The 16,582-nt window shown below is 35.0% G+C and overlaps 1 protein-coding gene across 2 annotated transcripts in view; it reads left to right on the top strand.

Annotated features, from left to right (window-relative positions):
• The window catches only part of DOCK10 (dedicator of cytokinesis 10), a 137,629-nt gene that overhangs the window by 21,140 nt on the left and 99,907 nt on the right, over window positions 1-16,582 (top strand). For both annotated transcript variants that reach the window (XM_006906662.3, XM_006906663.3), the window contains exon 3: window positions 4,076-4,165. In XM_006906662.3, the coding sequence (XP_006906724.1) occupies window positions 4,076-4,165 (90 nt within the window). The remainder of the gene's footprint in view (window positions 1-4,075; window positions 4,166-16,582) is intronic.

The raw sequence follows: 16,582 nt of genomic DNA on the forward strand, positions 1-16,582 counted from the left end.
AAAATGTTTCATTTATTTTTATATTTTGTTCCCAAAGCAGACTTAATGTGGCTTGCTTGTGTGTGTGTGTGTGTGTGTGTGTGTGTGTGTGTGTGTGTGTGTGAAATAACTATCTGAATCAATCACTAGCAGAGCTTTTGGTTCTGAAAGATTCTATAGTTATGTTGCCAACTTTATATATGACATAGACTATAAATTATATAGTTCGGAGACGAGAAAATATTTGTTGGATGAATTAGAGAAAATTTTCAAAAGGAGCTGGCACTTGTATTGAACCCGAGATGAGGAAGAACCAGGAAAGAAAGGGGTTTTCTAAGTGGAGGCGCACAGGCAAGGCTTGTGTAGGATGGAGCCCAGCATGGAAGAAGGACCCTGGGCAGCCACAAGATGCTGCGGCATGGTAGCTGTGGTGAGTTGGCTCATGTCTTAGGCCTCTCGCTTGTCACAGGGCCACGTCTGCAGGCCTCACAGTGAGCAGGCTGCTTCTCTGTGCCTTCTTGGAGAGTGAGCTCCTGCCACAGCCTCTTAGTCCTTGCCCACAGGAGGGCCTGGTGCATAAGTATCTTTACATTGTTGGAGCACTGGGTTCTATGCCTGCTCACATTTTCCACATGTAGAATGTTTTGTCCAAACCTTTGTTAGAGGATGTGAGACAGATTTTGGAACCTAGAAAATGAATCACAAAAAGAAGTGAAATGACTTGCTCAGTGGTTTGCCAGTCCAAGAGTGAAAAGCCTTGAACCAAACCTTCCTACCTACACACTTAAATACTATGATGGAGAAGTCCCCATGCTTGACTTGGCTAGAGCAACACAACTGTCTACTTAAGGCCAACTGTTCACTATCTCTACATTTTAACTTCAACAAAACATGAAAGACCTTCCCCTTAAAGCACAATAAACGTATTAAACCGATGCATTTTATTTTTTAAGATACATATTCTCGTGTACTCTTCTGAATGTGGCAAATAATATTTTTCATGCAACTAATGTAGTTTAAGTGCCAGCTCTACTAAAATGAAAGGCACTCTCAGTATCTTAACTCTGAGAAATTTGGGTGAAGATCGCTTTTGAACACGCTGCTTAGGATGGAATTGATCATGAAGTGTTAGTTAATAGTCCCCATTGTGAGGTTTGTTGACTTCTCGAGCTAAGACTGATTGATTACTACAAACACCATTATTCGTGTCCTCTTTTTTGAGCAGCTGGAATCTACAATACCATCAGGAAGCTTTGCTCAGCCCCAGGATAGGAAAAGCAGCCTCTTTTTTTAGACTCTGACAGTGGCCTTTGGCCAAATGAGAAATGGCTGCGATGTGCTTGGAATGAAGTCCTCTGCGGTCATTGTAGCCGGCAGAATGGTGGCTGTGACAAAGCCTCTAAGACTACCCACCGCAGAGTAGAAGAAACCAGAAAGCGACAGGTCTGTAATCCAAGATATCTGAATAATATCGACCTGAAATTACAAACAGAGGCCTGCATGCATTGTTTCATAAATAAAATGATAGTTTTTATTTCCAAATGCTTCGTCTCTGGACAATAGTCCCCTTATAAAATTCTACCACCAAAGGAATTGCTCGGCTGAGTTCCAGGGCAGCCTCAGATCCATTTCATGCTATTGAGCTATACTAATTGTCGACCAGAGGGTTTGTAAAAGAGAACAGGAAGTCTGCTGTGGCCAAGGCAATTTGTAGTGGTCTGAAAACATCCAGTTCTCAGAAAAGAAATTATTTGTAACTGTATTAATACCCTTAACAAATATGGCTCTGTATGTTTTTCTTCTTACTTGATCAATTTATTTTTGCTTCAATGGAGATACATTAAATAAATCAAAAATGAGTAGAAGCACCACAATTCTTAAAGTTGAAACTTTGTGGAGGCCTTCTGCTTTTTCAGGTAAATTCTCTACTATTATCACAAAACATAACTGAGTTTGATAACATATTATAGGCATTCATTGTACATGTATTCTTTTTCTTGTATCATGTATATTCTGTGCAATGTAATAGAAATGTAAAACTCCACATGTGTTGTAAAATAATGTTTTAGATTTATTGCATGATTACATGAGGGTGATTATACCCTAGTTGTCTTATTCAGTAAAGAATCAACATCATTTCATAACTAGAGGTCATCAGGAGCCACTCATAGCCACAGTACACATGATTGTACATGTGATCAGATTTTAACCCCAGCCCGAATGAATTTCTAATCTCGTAAACTGCATATGAGCATTAGCTTAGATATTTGGGGCTCTATCTTTACTATAAGACATCGCAAATCAAGTAGCCGCGTGATTATTATTACTGGAAACCTGAGCTCACATTTCAAAAACTTATCATTAAGGGAAAAAAAAAAGCTTCTTAAGAAAAAAAAAAAAATCTTCTTACTGCAGCCCGCTATTCACTCTATTGTTTTATACCACAGAGCAGTGATCTTAGTGGGACAATAGGTTTGTGGTAGAACTAAACAGAAAGCTTACATTTGGGCTGTTACTCAGCTCCCCATCAGACATATTTAGAGCAGCTATTATTTTTTTTTTTTTCAAAAGGCAAGAAATCAATGGGAGACTATAGTGTATAATGAAAAAGAGAAATCTTTTGCTTTTGTTATATAAAAATTTTATTATAAAATAGTGGCTGAAATATAGAAAATATTTTTGAATTAGAGAAAAAAATCTCTAATCTTGCCAGTCGATTTCATATGTAATGTTTCCTAGAAACCAATCAAGTGACACTGTGTATCTGTGACTTATCTGTCTAAACAGGAAATAAGTTATCCCCAGATAATTGAAATCCAGCAATAATCCCCAAAGCTCATTTTAGGCATTTTAATCTTTTAGTTCAAACTTTCAATAGAGTTTATTTACTGTTTATCTAGTAGAGTAGCTAACATTAAAGAAGCAAAAATGAAAGAGGAAATTCAAAAGAAATAAAAAACATAAAATCTAAATAATAATAAATCTTAAGTGGGCCCTATCATACTTCCTGTGGGAAGCAATGGCTCCCTGTGCATGTAACTACACTTGTTTTGAAATGATGGCCAATGCCCCTTAGCTCTTCCAAACTCTATTCACACATCTGCAGTCAAATCCAGGCAAATGCACTGACCAAGGGCGTTCAGTCTATAGCTGTGTTTTATGTGATGAGTGTTTATTTTCACCACATGATATCTCTTGAACACAATTTTCTCATTATTTGTATCCTGTTAGATTTACATGACATTCTTCCTCTTTCACAGTGTCCATGCTCCCCAGGCACATGCACACTCACACACACACACACACACACACAGATACACTCGCATACTACACATAGGCATGCTCACACACCACACATACATACCACACACACACATTCGCACCACACTCATTTATGCACACTGAAATTCAGCACATCTCCTTGATCCCCAGCTTGGTAGAGCTGAAGATAAAGACGAAACAAGATAGGAATTCTGTTCTAGATGTTTTATTTTAAGAGACACTTTATACTTTTAGTTTATGTATATTCATTTACTAGAATATTAAGCATGACCTATTTTCTTCAATGTGCAGATTCTCTGAACACCGTTTCTTCTCTCCCTAATTGTGGCCTAATACACACACACACACACACACACACACACACACACACACCACACACACACCTTCTAAAAGGGACTAAATTTACTCTGTGGATAGTCAAGGGATTGTAATAAGATTAAAATAATGCTGATTTTGTAAATTTTCTCCTTCATTTCCAATGTATATTGGCATCAACAACAACAAAAAAGGGTACCAATGGAAATAAACTAGTCGCAATACACAGATCCCCAAATTTTTGTTTTCTCCTGGAAGGAAACAGCTTAAAATTATGAGTTTCACTGATAAAATGGTAATTGTAATAATGCTGGTAGTGGAAATCAAAGAAGGGTTTGGGTCTGCTCTCCTAGAGAGTGAATTGGGAAGAACCACTGACATTTCTCCGTCTTAAGTGCTAACTAACGTCGAAAACACTTCTTTGTTGTGTTTTTGGTATAGTGGTCTGCACAATGCTTTGAAGTTGGAAGGCTTAATTTCCTTTCTCTGTTCCCTTCAGACGGCCACAGTTCCTTGGGACATTCGAACACTGTACTCTACGGTACCTGAAGACGCAGAGCGCAAAGCAGAAAATTTACTGGTCAAAGAGGTAAATGTGATGCTTTCAATCCTTTATGAAGCTCTTAATACAATTGTATGGTTTTTGTCCTCCTTGCCTTTTCAATAGGGAATTGCAACCTTCATCACTTGTCGATATGTTCCTTTTTCCTGTTAATCACTTTTCATTATCCGGTGACAATTCAAGTTTCAATTTTTGTTTTGTTTGTTTTCACTTAACTTAAAATCCCCAAGTTGAGAAATATTTGAGAATTCTTAATAAAAGATTTAATTTTATTTTACTTATTTGGACTGAGCTGTAGGAAAGGCCATACTATGTGAAAACTTTGGATAATAGAGTTTCTATCTTAAGAGATATTTCTTTCAAGTACTAACTGTGGAAATAGGTAATGATAAAACCTCGTGAAGAGCTTTAAGGAACTGATAAAATTTGTTTGCATGCCATCAACTTGCATTTGATTGGTTAGGAAAGGCCTGCCAAACGACTTCTTCTCCTACCCAGACTGCAGGCTGTTTTAGGGCAGGGACTGGCCTGGCACATACAGCTACTTAACAGATATTTATTAAATAAATAACTGAAGCCACAGTTTTTCCTTTACAGAAAATGCAGTGGTAAAATTTAGACCAGCACAAATCAAACTAAAAGTGGAGTCTAAATGCAGTCTTTAATCCTGAAAAAGTAGTGTAATTAAAGTAGAATAATTAAAGCTACACACAACAGCATGACCCCTTCTCAGCTCTTAAACATATTTGTATGAATAGAGGCTAGCCTTATTCATATATGTATTAATACTAATCTGATTAATCATGCATATTTTATGTTGTACTATTCAACCCGGGTCATCTTTTGCCGTAAATTTGCCTGTTTATTTTTCTTCAGTTCTATTATTTCATATTTATTTTCCACAGTTCACATTAAATTATGACACTTTGTAAGGAAGTAGGAAAAAAGAGGAAAAAATGCAGATTCAATTAACATCAAGATATCCGAGTATAGTTTTCACACTTACTGATAAAAATAATAAGTGTGATGTCAGTAATACAATATTTTGTTTACAATTGCCTTAGAAGTTTTTTTTAATATCTGGTAGGCATCACTGTTTAAAAAAAAAGAGTAGAAAAATCATTTTCTACTCAAGAAAATTAGAATAATGGAGACCAGGCCTACAAAATCCTGTAGTATGTATCAGTTAACTTAGGTAGGATTTGAAATGTTTATAATATTGAATTCCTGGCAGGAAATCTTGTATATTCTTCACCAAAATACTGCGCTTTTTAAATAAAGATCTTTAACTTTTTTGTTAAATTTATTTCTGTATATTTTATAGTTTTGTTGCAAATGTGAGAGGAATTTTAAAGGTCCATTTTCTTTTCTAAGTATTCATTGCTGCTATATTTTAAAAGCTATTAATTTTCAAATATGCATAACTAGCTTACTTAACTCTTACCCCAGTAGTTCTTAGTGTGTAATCATATTATCTGCAAACAATTAAAAATTTCTTTTCTAATAACTATATTGTTTAATTTTTGTCTTATTTTATTATCTAATATTTCTAAAACAATATTGAATAATAATGCTAATATTGGGCATCCTGTCCTATTCTTGACTTGGTGTTTTATTTTGGACATTTTCCGGCATAAAAGAAATGTTTAAGAAGGGTCTTTCTTGGCCTATACCTTATGTTATAAAATGCATATTCAGTCTATATGTAAGCTTTTCTACTTGAATTTAGCACTGCAATAGAAATAATAGCTTGCAGTCCCATGGGTCTATACTTGTGTTTCTGATATAAACAATCTTGTTCAAGTCATATTACTACCTTCATACTCTACTACATTAGAATCACTAATATTTTATTTCTAATTTTTGTATTCATGTCCGTGAGTGATATTTGGGTCTAGTTTTTTGTGTTGTTTTTTTGTTTTTTTTTTTGTTTGTTTGTTTGTTTTTTGCCTTTGGTATAAGAGAAATGCTCACTTTAAATATAAATTGTGAGACAGTTTCCAATTTGTTTTTTACATTCTGGAATGAACAAATGAACCAGTGAAATAAAACAGTATCTAGGAATACATCTAAATGCATATGATTTCTTAATAAATGATAAAGATGACACTTCAGATTCTCTGTGGAAAAGTGGGCAGTTCAACAAGTACCATTTAGTTATTCATTTTAGCTGGAAAAAAATGTTAGGACTCTATCTCACATTACATACAAAAATTAATTCCAGATAAATATTTGAAATCTAAATGATTAATTCCAAGTAAATATTAAATCTTTAAATTTTAAAAACAAAAATTATAAAAATATAGGGAATTATTTTAAGTGGAAGGATAGGGAAAATGGACAGATTTAAGCAAACAAAAATTTTTAATTTTTATATGATGAATGGTGCCATAAATAAATATTTAATCGCAGAAATTATTTGCAGCACATTCTGTTGCCATACACACATACACACTGTTATCAAAATCCTACAAATTAATAAGAAAAAAAAGAAAAACAAGAAAAATACAAGCAAAAAATATAAGCAAGCAAGTCAAAAGAAGAAATGCACTTGGCCAAGAGGCATAAAAAGTTGTTAAGCCTCACTTATAGTCATGGAAATACAAATTGAAACAAAAATATGTATCATATCTAAAGGAAGAAAAATTTTAAGGTGAATATCGTTTAGTGCTAGAGGGATTATAGAGAAATAACCATTATCACACAGTGTTTGTAATACATGTCTACAACCTTCTGAGATATAATTCAAATGTATCTTTTGAGTAGTACATATAAACATACAACATGTATATTACCAAAACAAACAGAATGGCATAAAATTATAAGAATGAGTATTGCTATGCTGGACATTTGTAATATCAATTGATAAGTGTAACATTGAATCAATTTTGGCACACCTATATTTTGTAATAATATATAGATGATAAAAATTACATATATTTAAATGTATTAACTTAGATGCTCATGGTATTTGTTAAATGAAAAAAGTCAGTTGCAGAATATGTAGTATGACACTGAAGATATAAAATCTACAAGGTGTACTTAAATATGTTTATATAGCCTAGAAAAAGTGTCTAAAAAATAGACATCAAACACATAACATCAGTTGCCTCACAAGTTTGGGTTTGTAGGGGAAATGGAGTGATTGATTTTCAATTTATGTATTTTGTACTGTTGTAATGTTGCAAATGAATTTTTGTAATTAAAAAATATTTTGGAAAAAATTAGTTAGGACATACTTAAAATGCTGCCAGAACTGGAAGCAACCAAGTCTGTCTCCTACACGTGTCTTCAAAAGTTAACCCATTTCCTGTTTGCCCCAAGAGTACTCGCTACTGGCACTTGGGGCTGCGTTTACCCCGAAATACCTCACGGATTACAGTCCTAATCTGACCCCCAAAGTTTCCGTGAAATATTTCACTTTTATTATTATTTTCACAACATTTTGGTATATCGATAGTCTTTGGAAGCAAATGACGTCATTTTATTTATAGCATCTGTTTTTAGTAGTTCCATCGTTGAAAATGTAGCATTCCTACGCGTGGTGTTAAAATGAACCCTGGCAACAAGCTGCGCTTTTTTTTCCAAGTGGTAAAGGGTTTTAAAATCTGACTTTATTCTTCAAGGCATTAGGTCATTAAAGTCTACATCAGATTTTTTATTATTATTATTTTAGTTTGATAATGAAAATATCATATGGAACAATCAAAATCCCATATATGTTTTGCTTTAAGATTCTGGGCTTGTCTGTCATAGAAGCCATTGAGTTCATCTGACATAATCTATTTTTAATCATTTGTCTTATAAGTACTATGGGCTTATAAACATTTCCGTGATTCTAGGGCCTTTTCATTTTATGGTCTTTTCACTTCTTTCTGGGTAGATAGGGCATGTGTATGTTTCCAGGTTTTTAGCAATCTCCTTTCGACTGTGGAAAATTGCTCTTACATGAACCAGGGGTTCTTAGCTCTCTGCTGTGGGTCACTAGTACCTGGGGCTTTGAGGCCTAGGGTTTGGGTGCCAGCCTACTCCAGCCCCTGCCTCTTAACACCTGTCTATTTGATCGCCTGGTGTGCCTTCGAGGTAGAGCCAATCAGCTCAAATCCTAATCCCAGGATCTATTCAAAGCCCCACCCCCAGTGTGGATTCAACCAAGGTATCAAGTTCAGGTATGTTTGCAGAGAGAGGATGGCCTGAAAAGCAGATCAATATAACACTGGAGACTTCTAAGAATATTCTAGGGTTCTTAGAGGCCTTTGGTTTTGATTGTCCTTTCCTGAGCTTCTGCACCACAATTTCAAATGGCCATATTGATCTCTTAATTCCTGTAGCTCTATGAGAATGTCAATTTCAGCCGAGAACAGGTTGACCACAATCTCTCTATGTCTCCTGAGGAGAAATTTCTCACCTTCACCTTTGTTCCCACCTTAATTCCCTGTCACCTACTTGCAGCCTGGAGTTATTCCTCCTTTTATCACCCCCACCCTCAGCTTCTCATTTCTCCTAAGCACTGCGCCAAGGAGGTCAAGTGCAGCCCCTTTTACCTTCAATCCCATATATCTGCCAGACTTCTGTGTTACAAATCTCTGGACACGGCTTTCAACTCAGCCATATGAATGAATCTTCTTATGTTTTTCCCAAATGCATGGAGCTAAAGTAGAAAAATGAAAAAAGAAAAGAGAAGGCCTGGGAGGAAACTATTTTATGCCCTGCTAATATTTCTGTATCACAGGCAGCGAAAGCCTTGTGAAAATTCCCAAAGTTGTGCTTGGTTTTAAGGATGGGGATAAAGTGAAACCTGTACCTTCTAGGATAGAAAGAAGAGAAACTCCATTTACAAATAGCACATGATGGTAATGGACCGTGAACAGTGAAGCCAGAGAGCTGGGTTAAGTCAGAAATGACCCCAGAGAATTATGCTGGCAAAAAAGCTTGACCCCAATAGTTAATAGCAGCTAACCTTTATTGACTGCTTATTTTGTGCCAGTTATGTTCCTAAGCCCTTTACTTGCAATGATTACAGATATATGTGTCATCATTATCATCACCTGCACCTTCTAATGATGAGGGAACTGTCATGGAAAGATTAAGAAATGTGTCCAGCATCATATAGCTAGGAATAGACAGAGCCAGCATCCCAACCTATGCCTCCTGGCCATGGCCTCTTCACCATGATGCTAATCACCCAAATGGTGCCCTGCTCTGGTTGTTCTCTAGAAGGAACACTTCTCTCAGTCTTTGCCCTAGCAACCCCACTATAGTTCTTTCCTGCTAGTTCTGATGCATATAGTTAGCAGACCACACTCTGAGAAGCATTGACTGGTTACTTGAAACCAATAAGCTGGCAATAAAATGCAATCATTGATGTTTGTAGGGTTTTGTAGAAATGTGCATTTCCCTTACAGAGAGGCTGCTGCTCTGCACTAAGCAACCTTCTTGGTCCACCCTGTGCTAAATTGCCCTATGGCTCCCCATGGGATGGCAAGGACAAATACCATGGTTGCTAGGCAGCACACTGGCATGAATCGAGTTTAAACACATCCAGCTCAATACTAATTTTTAATTATCTCTCCATTCGCTCTACTTTGACAACTCTCAACCTCTTGTGAAAGGCAGTGGGCACTCTTTTCATTGTTTAATCTTGAATGACTTCATATTTTTAATGGCAGTTTAAGTAAAAGGCTTGGTCTCTCCATTTTCTGTTTTATCTGTTATTAATGCTCTCTCTTATCTATTAGCTATAATGTTAAATAGTACCCACACAACAAAATAGGCTTATTTCACATCCACTAAAGCACTTCATGGTTATGTTAAATTAACATCAAGCCATAGTTGACCAGCAGCATCTATATATATATATTTTTTTTTTGAGAGCTCTGTGACACAGGTATGACTACCTCATTTTACAGCCTAGAAAGTAGCCTCTGAATAATAAACTAAATTGCCCAAGTTCATACAGAGCCAGAATTAAGGTCTTGACTCACTAACCCCATGTTTATGCTCTTACCCACTCTGCGACCTCTGATTTCTTTGAGAAACTCCTTTAAATCATGCACTTCATGAGCCTGAGCTGATAAGGATATTTGTACTCTTCACAGGGAAATATGCTCTTCATTTCGACAAACATTTAAGCTTTCTGCCTCAATTTCTCCATCTTTAAATAATCCCAATGCTTTGTTTCTAAAAATAAATATAGCAATGGTATGAAAACATCTGGAAAATAACAACTGGGGAGCAACATTTTTATCTGATCCTCATGAGTGGCTTAAAATCAACATCTATAACCATAAAAAAATTAAACATTTCTGTGATCAAACAAGCACCACTCCCTCCTACTGGGGATTGGGAGAGCAATTAAAGGGATCTATAAATAGGATACAGACTTCCTAAGCAAAACTCCTCTAGCAAAGTTTTCATTTTAATATGCACAAAAGAATAATATAAAACCAGAAGCTCAGAACACTAATTAAAACTAAGCTCTTGGTTTGTACTCTCTCAACAAAGAAAATTGAGAGAACCGAGAACCAAGAGTGATACAGACCCAGCAAGAAGCAAGGGTCCAGGGGTCACTTTAGCTGAATGATTGAGAGAAACAGTGACAAAGTGCTAAGGTAGCAGGTACTTTACCATCAATACCCTCTGCAATTTCTGGAACTCAGCCTGCTGTGGGAGTAAAATAATAGTGAAGAGTAAGTCATGAATTCAAGTCTTACTTTGGTCAAGGCATATGACAGTTATAGGAACATTAAAGAATAGAAGCAAATATCTGTATCTACATCTATATCTATATCTGTATGTGCACACACACATACACACACTCACACGATTCCTGGGGGGCAAGGATAAGTTCAGATTTTAAGCAGGGATCCCAGACCAGAAACAGTGGGATTCTCTAGGAAAAATAAATAAATAAAAATAGGAGCCAAGACTGAATAGGAAAGACAAATCAGATCCAAAGCAGAGTAAATGTTGAAATTTCTAGGCTTCTACGGAACATTCACAGTAAAAGCCAGCAGAACAAATGGTTGAGATCAGAGCAGACACCAGTTTCTCATGGACACAGAATGTTCTTCAGAAAGCCAGGTTTGCAGGATGTCCATACACAGACAGACAGATAGACAGACAGACACATACACACACACATTCTCAAAGTCTTTAATTTTCCAACATCCATTGAGACCATCTTAGAAGGGAATATGACGTGAAATATTTCTCAAATTTATTTGACCATGGAGAAATTCCGTCTATTTTCCCCCAAGTATCTTGAGAAACATCCTTGAGAAATGCTGAGGAAAATCTGATGGAAAGAGATTGTAAGGAACTAGGAGCCCAACACAGCTCAAGTAAAATAGAATCAACCATTAGGTAAACTGTGACTGCATTTTATTAAGGCAGATAGTGATGAAGAAAAAGGGAATATTAAGGGCTGCGAAAGATCAAATAAATTGTTATTTTTCATGACTAAACCTTCATTCTTAGTTCTTATCGTTAATATGAAAAAAAAGTCTACCTTTGTCCAGGAAGTAAACCCTTTGCAATACTGGAACACAATCTCAGATGTACCCCAGTGATGGCTGTTCTATGAACTTGTCCTCACATAGCAAATTATAATTGGAAAAGAAGTTAATTTCAAAGTTTTATACTATCATAAAGTTTCAAACAATCATAAAGTTCAGAGTAACACCTTCTTCAGCCTTTAAGTTTCTCCTCTCAACCCCCTACCTAATTAACAGAATATTTTTCTCTTGTACTAGAGATAAATGTGAATTTAGTGGCTTAAACAAGCTGTTCCTTTAAGGTATATACAGAAATTGCTACTCCCAATATAGTTGGGTGGAATTAATTACCTTATCTTTACATAGGATCAAATTCTTTAAACAGACAGTTCCTCTCCTGCTGATTACAATGGATCACCTACAAAGTGTGTGCAATAGAGGGCCATGTCTACTACTGAGAGATTGGACAGTTTATCATTCAACAACATTTATCACCCACTCCGCTGGTGGTACCAAGTGGATGTAACATAGTCCATGCTTTCAAGGAGCTCACCATCAGGCAGAAAGTAACAGATGCATGATCGGATTTTTGCAATATAATCTAATAAGTACCCCTGGAGTATTACTATAAAACAGAGAAACAAACCAGGATCACGTTAAAATAATAATAATAATAATAGTAATAACTAAAAGCAGACCAGAGGATGGATTGGTTGGCTTGGGGAAATGAATAAGACTGAAAAGAAGTTGGACGGATAGAGGCTACTTATTTTAATAACCTAGTTGGGTTAAAGATCTATACTAACATATGGCATCTGATTCTGAAGACAATAAAAAGCTATTAAGAAGATAGAATTGGCAGGAGTTGGTGAATGGAAAGTAAAGAATAACATGTTGGTAATAACCCTTACATTTCTGGCTTAGCTGTTAGCTAGATAGTTGTGCCAGTAATTTAAATATGGCACCCAGAGGAAACTGAAGATTACTAGAGCAGAGATGAATGAAGCAAATAAAATAACAAGCCAACATGCAGAGTTGCCTAGATTTCAAAGTTGAAGCTTTGAAAGAAATTTTGAGGAGAAAAGCCACTATAGCTGGACTGCAGGGACAGGCAGGTCCCTGAGCTCTTCTCCCATTTAAGGGACTGGTAAAGAGGACCCTGCATAGGAAGTAGAGGTGGAATAGATAGGGAGACAGGAAGAAAACAAGAAGAAATTGATTTCTCAGAATCAAAGAAGCGTCAACAGTGAGAGTGAGTCAATGGTATAAAATGCCAAAGAAGTGTCAAGATAGGGGCCCACTGAATTTGATCATTCCAAGCCAATGCTGACTTTTTAAAAGAGCAGTTTCAGAAGCTCTGAGCACAGCTGGATTCCAGTGAGTTAAACTCTGAACCGATGTGGGATGTGTTATCTTATCAGACAAAGTATTAGTATATTGTTAGCCTTTTACCTACAAGGTGGCTTGAGAGTAAACCCAATAAAAATATAGGAACTCTTCAGGCAGAATACCCTACGTTTATCAAAGTTAAAAACAGTTCAATAGGCTGTTAAATTATATACCAAAATATTACTTAATTTATTAAGAAACAAAATTTTATACACATGAAAAACAATATGATCGAATGAGTATAATGTTATTGAAAATGACATGTCTTTCTCATTCTCTCCTTCTGCTTCTACCATCTAGATCCAGGCAAATGACATTCAACGAATTTAACAGAAAATTGTAAATATTCGAGGTCAAAGCTATATCACATTGAGAAGTCAAAGTGATTACCAAACGACTTGAGTCCTAGACATAGCAAAGAAAATTATGGGGAGAGGGAGATTAGCCATAATATTAAATGTATTCCATGCTGCTCATTTTTGTTAGCTAAAAGAAATATATCTAACTAGAATGAGATGTGTCTTGGATCAAGAAAAACATGAGGAATTTCATTTCTTTTATGATTAAAATAATTTTATGAACTTCATGTTTAATTTTGAGCTGCATATTATGTTCCATAAAGAAACCATTCTTTTAACCAAAAGAATGCCTTTGTACTTCATACAAAATTTTTGAATCTAATATGTAGAATAATGTACACTCAAACTTATCCAGAAATAAGAATGTCTTTCAATAAATGAATTTGTTTTTTTTTTTTATTTTTGCATGTATAAATAAATTAAGTAAAAATGAATGCTGTTTTCTGATTCTGAATCATCAGGCAGCAAATGAATGATTCTAATGTATTCATTAACTTAAGACCAGAGCACAGAAGGCATGGTTTTTTCTCACAGTAGAAGTAACATCTTTGATATGACATTAGAGCTAGATGCACAATCTAAATCACAGGAAGATACTGGGGAAAATGCAATTATAAAAATCTGTCCAAAAAAAAAAAAAAAGTCATAGTCCTTCCTTAATAAATTAGTGAGAATAAAAAGATTCTGATTTTGTTTTGAAGAATGGGGCTCTTCTTCACTAAAGAAGTTCTTATTAGAGGCAAAGGGACTTTTCAGTTTGTGTGTACTTTTTTAAAGTTAATTTATAAGGAAAGCCATATTTATTTTGTGACTTCATGAATTTAATGGAAAAATGATATCAAAATCTCTTACTGTCCTATATTTGGCCTAGTCTTATGTATATAATGATTTTATTTCTCTCATGGCCAGAACAAAATGGATCACTCAATTGTTTTTACACTAAATGTATAACATGAAGGATAATAAACATACAAAGTCGATTAAGGTGAATTCAAATGCAGTTATTTTTTGGTGGCATTAGGGTAAAATGTATATGAAAAACACTGATGAAACAATGAAGAAAAAATGGTTTTGTGTTTCACATTAACAACCCTGAAGAAATTTATTTTCTTGTCACCAAAATCCCTAAACTAATAGTCTCATTTCTAAATATGCAAAACTGTTTCAATTCTAAATTAGCTTCCCCTTCTCAACAATAAAAGTCATCTTATAATGTTTGGTGATAAATGAATGAAAACACAGGAGTACAAATCAGAGACCTTGGAATACAAGAATAAAAGAGAACCCATTTTAAGTTTGAACCTAAATTTTCAATTGCATTGAAATCCAACCCAGATTTTGTGCCTTACATAAAAAGAATGATTAGATCATAATATTACCAAGGTTTTTAGTACCATCCATTATTCATGTCCCGACAGATTGCTGGGAAATTAAAGTGTATGTACCCAGGTCAGGCACAGGTGTGATTTATGAAAGTCTCATTTCACAGTTTGTGCAACCACTTCAGTGACACATTCTGAATCAACAAAGATAACAAATTATGATTCCCAATAACTCAAAGTAATAAACTAGTTAAAAAAATGATTTTCACTTGTAGTTGGCATTTGATGTGACATTCTGTTTTACATTGTATAGGCATATTTATATGCATAGTAAAACTATCTAATATCAAGTAATATTTTTAAAATCAGACTCAAAATCCATTAAATAAGATTGCACCATGACTTCTGAAACTGAGTCTGATCTATATTTACTTCATTTATTTTGTCCAAATCCATTATTTTTAGTTCTCTCCTAAAAGTGTAATATAAGTTTTTAAAAATCATTAACTGTTCAACTTATTTTTATACTGTAGAAATTATTTCATTTTAAAGGAATACATAATGTGACCCAATTAAAGAAAACAAGTGTTTTCGGTGCTTTATCTCTAAAATATTGATGTATTAAGGGACCACATATCCTGGTTTGCAGGAATAGTCTCACGTTCTACCTGTTGGTCTGACCAATAGCATCTCCTTTCATTTCGAAATGTATCAATGTGGACAATAAATTATCCAGCCACCCTTTCAATATATTTCAATATAATTTGCCTAAATTCACTTAATTTCATGATTCTACATTTTCAGCATTTATACAATAGTCATAATTACTTCTAAACTTTATAAAGAATGGCATGAATATGAAAATTGCCACAATCATTTTACAAATACAGAATTAATCCTAATGGTGATTAAGGGCCAAAATGAACACTGTTTGAGATTGCATCAATCTTTCTGGCAAGAAGGTAGTTGTGTAATTAAATAACCCTGTATAGCTAGAAAGAAAAATAATTTTACATCTAAAAAGCCATCTATTACCTGTTTATTACTCTGTAGCCAGAATCTAATAATCAGCCCTTTTAAGAAATGGACAAATTACATTGCCAAACCCAATTGCTATTTAAGGTGTATAACATGATTTGAATTGATTCTGAGGATTCTATAAAGAAGAGGGGAAAAAATGAAATATTTTCTTTACAGTATTTTAGGCCGCTCTTTCCAATGCCCAAGCTTTTCTAAAACATTTAGATTTTTAGAACTTTCAAAGTGTCACGTTTAGTAATTTCTAAAGAAAAAAGAATATAGAATGTTATTCATTCAACAAATAGGTACTGAATATCCACTATAACTGAAACTTCATCTTGGAGTTGATATTCTCTCTGCTCGTTAGTGGGCTGTGTCTATTTGAGTGAAAGTTGGAGGGTGGTCTCAGTTATTCCAGTCCACTGTGCAAAGCTAGGACCCTAATGCGTTCAACAAATAGGCAAACAGAGTGACGAAGACCGAGCCACATTGTCACTCCAGTGGAATGATGAATTTCAGAGCCTCCCTTTAAAGATTCTGATTCGGTGGTTCCTGTGGGACCCAGAAAACTGCATTTTAATGAGCAACCTCAAAAAACTCATGAGCGCAATATCATTTAGGAAACGCTATTCTAATGACATAAAAGCCTTTGACCATGTTGACTTTGCTTAGCTTTTTTGTCTCTAAATATATCACAGGCAGAGATAGCAAGTGTAAAAGCTGAACAGGCAAACATAATAAATGAATAAAATGTGAACGGGGTCATTACCGTTTGGAAAAATTAACCAGCTCAGCAAACTTTTGCTAGATATTCACAGTCTTCACCTTTGAAGTAGATTGTGGCAGCGTCCATTTTGA

The sequence above is a fragment of the Pteropus alecto genome, unplaced genomic scaffold, assembly GCF_000325575.1.
Source record: "Pteropus alecto unplaced genomic scaffold, ASM32557v1 scaffold110, whole genome shotgun sequence".
NCBI classification, from domain to species: Eukaryota; Metazoa; Chordata; class Mammalia; order Chiroptera; family Pteropodidae; genus Pteropus; species Pteropus alecto.